Below are 5132 nucleotides of genomic sequence, written 5' to 3' on the forward strand. Positions count from 1 at the left end.
TTTTTTTATGTATTTCATTTTCCAAGTTTCAGTGGACTTCAGAGAATTGGTCTTTCTGTTTGTTAATCTGGGTCTTCTGTGTAGTGTAAACTCAACCAGTACTCTTTGGTGCTTTCTTGATTTGCTTCATTTGGCTGGATATTTCACTGTTTTCTTATGAACATAATTTTATTTTTCAGGTAGCGAATTAGAGTAATGCTAGGTGAACCACCATTTGGGGAACCACCTAGAGCCCACCTGACGTGGTGGCTGATGTGGCATATCCATGTCATCAAAGCTTAATTTCTTACTTTTTTATATTTCTGTTTTTCTTATTTACTATAATTCATTTTTCTTTTAGTTTTGTAATTACTTAATTCTGTTTTTATCTCTAAACCCTATTTTTTTAGTTTGTTTGCTTCGACGTTTTCTTTTGCTCTTCTCATCTCACGTCGATCTCCTCTCAGCCCTCACCTCCTCTCAATTGATCGGCTATTCTTAATCAAGCATCGGCAACAAAAGCTTTGCCCTATTCCACACAAGGTTAGTTTTTTTGTTCCTGGCGTATGAAATACGAATAGCTAGTTTGGAATTAGGGTTTAGGGTGAATTGGATTTATATTAGGGTTCATCATGTTCAGTTCTTCTTTAATTAGGTAATTAATTTGGAATCAAACTCGAAGTCATCAAGATAGGAATTGGCGTTGTGGTATGATATTGGTGTTGGGCACTCATTTAGATAAGTTTGGTAACCAAATGGACTAGTATCACTTGAGGTTTATCTGGTAGGACTACTGGGAACACTGTAGAAGCAGAGGTTATTGTGAGGGCTGCACATTCCAGAACTGGTGTGTGCCCTTATATTAACGTAGGGAAAGTGATCATCTTGGATTTCCATGATCTAGCAAGGTTGAGCTAGTTTGGAATTAAGGTTTAAGGGAACTGAATTTGAATTAGGGTTCATCATGTTTATTGTTTTCTTCTTATGTATTTTCTATAGCAATTCATTTGTTCTGCAACAAGCAAGGACTGTTATTGTAAAAGTAGTTAAATTTTCCCGTGAAAGAACAAAAACAACTATCACACTATTATGCTATATATTGCCTTGCTGCGTCTTGCCTACTCATACTGATAGCTCATGTAATTTTTTTTTTTTTTTCTGTTACACCACTCACTATATATTTGTCATTATTTTTGTTTTCAGGTGCCTAAAGAATGGAACAATCGTCCAACGAATTGGAGAACATTACCCTCACTAATGATCAAGGTATGTAGTTTATATTAAAAATTTCTTCAGATAATTTAGGGTTTGTTTTGGTGGTACTATGTGAAAAAAAAAAATTACTTAAATTGTATAGGAACAGTGGATGATTCGTCAAAGAGCTTAGAAAATAATGAAGATAATGAGGTAGAAGAACTAATGCAAGAGCCCTTTGTTGAGATGAGCTTTAATTCTATTGATGAGGCTTATGAATATTATAGAAAATATGGGAAACAGTTAGGATTTCCAGTCAAAAAGAGAACGTCAAGAAAGAGAGATGATGGAAACATAAAATATATTACTATTGCTTGTGGCCGATCTAGAAAATTCAAAAGCAAGTCAAGTAACTCCCTAAAGCCGCATCCAAGTTTGAAGACTGATTGTAAGGCACTTAATAGACTTGAATTGGTATTACCACAGAAGGAAAGTGGAAAATTAATTCTACAAAGCTTGGGCATAATCATGGTTTAAGTCCGAGAAAATCTCGTTATTTCGCAGTCAATCGTGAATTAAGTTCATCGATAAAGAGGAAGCTTGAGCTAAACGATGTTGCCAGAATAGGGTTAAACAAGAGTTTTAACTCAATTGTTGTTGAAGCTCATGGATATGAGAATGTGCTTTTTTTGGAAAAAGATGCTCGAAATCACATTGAAAAAGTTAGGCGATTGCGGCTTAAGGAAAGTGATGCTACTGCAGTTCAGACTTACGTTCTAGATATGCAAGCTAAGAATGCTAATTTTTTCTATGCGATTGATATAAATGAAAAGGGTCGGTTGAGAAATTTGTTTTGGGCAGATGCAAGGAGTAGGGCGGCATACCAGGAATTTGGCGATGTTGTTACATTTAACACCACGTATTTGACGAATAAGTATGAAATGCCCTTTGCTCCATTTGTGGGGGTCAATCATCACAGCCAATCAATATTACTTGGATGTGGATTGATTTCAAGTGAAGATACCGAGACATTTGTTTGGTTGTTCAAGTCTTGGCTAGCATGCATGTCTGGGAATGCTCCTGGTGGTATAATTACTGATCAAGATAGAGCCATGAGAAATGCCACTGAGATTGTCTTCCCAAATACTAGGCATCGTTGGTGCTTGTGGCATATATTGAAGAAGATTCCTGACAAGTTGAAAGGATATGCTGATTATGAATCTATCTCGATGACATTGCTAAATACAGTTTACGATTCATTATCTCGTGATGAGTTTGAGAGACATTGGGATGAGATGATTACGAAATATAAGCTACATGAAAATGATTGGTTAAATGTCATGTATCAGCAGAGACATAGTTGGGTTCCAAGCTATGTCAAAGATTGTTTTTGGGCAGGAATGTCTACCACACAGCGAAGTGAAAGTATGAATTCATTTTTTGATGGCCATGTCAATTCCAAGACTACCCTGAAGCAATTTGTTGAGCAATATGAAAATGCATTGAGAAGCAAGGTGGAAAAAGAAAACTATGAAGATTTCAAGTGTTTCTCGTACAGTCTTCCCGGTGCAACTCATTACAATATGGAAAAACAAGCACAAGACATTTACACAACTTCGAAGTTCAAAGAGTTTCGAGATGAATTGACAGGTAAAATGTATTGTGACTTTATTTCTTGTGCAGACATGCAATATATGTTTTAATTCGTCATAAGAAAAACATGATTCCAGATAAATATATCATGAGAAGGTGGAGGAAGGATGTGAAAAGATGTCACACAAGGGTTCAAATTAGTTATGGTGGATGGGATGCTAGACCTGAGTCACAAAGGCTTGACATGATGCAGAAGAATTTTGACGACATTAAGGACTCATCATATGATTCTGAAGATAAGTGCATGATTGTTATGACTTGGTTGAATAACCTAAAGGAAGAACTGTCCAAACATGAGTCCAAGAACTCTGGTGCTTGTGGTGGTGCTGAACCAGTACCTAGTTCATCTGTCAACAGAAACGTGAGTGACGCTGATGGAATTTCAAATCCAAGTCAACATATACTTACTCCACTGGTAAATAAGAGAAAGGGCCGCCCACCATCTAAAAGGAAGATGTCTAAGGTCGAGGAAGAAGTAAGAAAGAAGCAAAAAAGAGAACAAAAGAAAAAATGTGGTGAGACTGGTACTAATGAAGAACTAGGAGCAAAGGTATGCAACTTAATTGTGTAATTTTTTTTAGAGTTAATTTCATTTCTAAGAATAATATTGAATTATGTATTGTTATGTTGCTTTTGTAGGGGTCAAGAACAAGAGGTCGCCCGCCATTGAAAAAAAATGATTCTCCGGAAGAACAACCGCAAGGGGTCAAAAACAAAAAACAAAATCGGAGAAATAAGGTATCATCCAATAAAAATTCTGATCATGAAGGAGAAGGATTGAAGGTAAAGTGACTTGTTTTAATTGTGTTAACTACATAGGATCATAATTTCTGAGCTTAGATATATGCATCCTTATGATATATTGTATGCTTGCATCTTAAAGGATTTTCCACCCTCACAAAATGATGTCAACCCAAAAAGAGTGCGTGTACCATCCAGAAGATTGTTGGAAACAATCTAATAGAAAAAACAAAGACCGAAGGTATGTATTCGAATCTTGTATTAATTTGTACATACTATCTTTCTTATTCTCTGAAATTCATGTGATGCAAATATAGTATGTGATCTAGTTCGAGTGAAGAGAATGACCAAAGTGCAGTTTTAACCAATGACTGAAGCTTAATTTCACTGGAACTTCTTGTTTTTATTTTTCACTAGTTCATATGTACCCCATATTTCAGTTTAAAGACGTTTTCATCTCACACTATTATACAGAACAATCATTCAGACCAAGAGGTCCCAATTTTCTTTTCAACAGTTTATTTAAAGTACCTAATGTAATGTTCTTATTTGTACAACTTTTCTTGTCATTAGAAACAGAAGGGTTTCGCATATTGATGAATCTTTCTTCAGTATGTAACATGATGAATCTTTAAAGTTTTAAAATTGAGTATATGTCAGCTATTGAATGATGGAAACCTCATGTAATTAATCGTGGCAGCATATTGATATACAGTCCAAAACAAAGTGTTACCAGACACCCAATGCACATTAGCATGCATTGAACAACTTGATGCTTAATGTAATTGAAACAAGTTTTGAAAGATCAAATATCAATAGAACTTTTTCTCATTAGCAATAGAACTTCCAGATGAGCGTCAGAGCTCAGAGGCATAAACTACTCCTACTTTGATGGTCACAACGTCATGCAAAACTTCATCCAAAAGCCAAAAACTCATGGTAACATCCATTAGATAATAGGAAAAGTTTCCTAGCTGATTTAAATAGGGTTTAGAGAATAAAGCTGTTTGCTGTGGTGGCCTGCCATAATAACGAAGGCTGAAGAAGGGACTATCAAAATGACTTCTTCTCGTAAGAAACCAACCAATGAACTCGATCTTCCTCATATCAAAAAAAAAAAAAAAAAAAAACTCCCCCTTTCTTGTGTGGAATAGGGCAAAGCTTTTATTACCGATGCTTGATTAAGAACTTTGTGTGGAATAGGGCAAAACTTTTATTGCCGACGCTTGATTAAGAAGAGCCAATCAATTGAGAGGAGGTGAGGGCTGAGAGGAGATCGACGTGAGATGAGAAGAGCAAAAGAAAACGTCGAAGCAAACAAACTAAAAAAATAGGGTTTAGAGATAATGACAGAATTAAGTAATTACAAAACTAAAAGAAAAAGGAATTATAGTAAATAAGAAAAACAGAAATATAAAAAAGTAAGAAATTAAGCTTTGATGACGCTACATCAGCCGCCATGTCAGGTGGGTTCTAGGTGGTTCCCCAAGTGGTGGTTCACCTTTCACCTAGCTTTACTCAAATATAACAGACTTGAACTTCTTTTCAGACCACTTTTTCTCTTA

At 35.6% G+C, this 5132-nt stretch overlaps 1 protein-coding gene across 1 annotated transcript; it reads left to right on the forward strand.

Moving 5' to 3' along the window:
* The first annotated feature begins 1193 nt into the window (after window positions 1-1193).
* LOC101295709 (protein FAR-RED IMPAIRED RESPONSE 1-like) lies at window positions 1194-3618 on the forward strand. Its single transcript, XM_004297837.1, has 4 exons — window positions 1194-1245; window positions 1660-2823; window positions 2904-3376; window positions 3466-3618. Exons 1-4 carry the CDS (start codon window positions 1194-1196, stop codon window positions 3616-3618), a joined length of 1842 nt encoding a protein of 613 aa, XP_004297885.1.
* The last annotated feature ends 1514 nt before the right edge of the window (window positions 3619-5132 follow it).

The sequence above is a fragment of the Fragaria vesca genome, linkage group LG4, assembly GCF_000184155.1.
Source record: "Fragaria vesca subsp. vesca linkage group LG4, FraVesHawaii_1.0, whole genome shotgun sequence".
Classification (NCBI taxonomy): Eukaryota; Viridiplantae; Streptophyta; class Magnoliopsida; order Rosales; family Rosaceae; genus Fragaria; species Fragaria vesca.

Excerpts from the sequence above, each read along its gene's own strand:
- LOC101295709 (XM_004297837.1), top strand. The coding sequence starts at position 1,194 with ATGGAACAATCGTCCAACGAATTGGAGAACATTACCCTCACTAATGAT. Across the intron at positions 1,246-1,659 it reads TACCCTCACTAATGATCAAG|AAGGAAAGTGGAAAATTAAT; the intron begins GTATGTAGTTTA and ends GTATTACCACAG. Across the intron at positions 2,824-2,903 it reads GTTTCGAGATGAATTGACAG|ATAAATATATCATGAGAAGG; the intron begins GTAAAATGTATT and ends ACATGATTCCAG.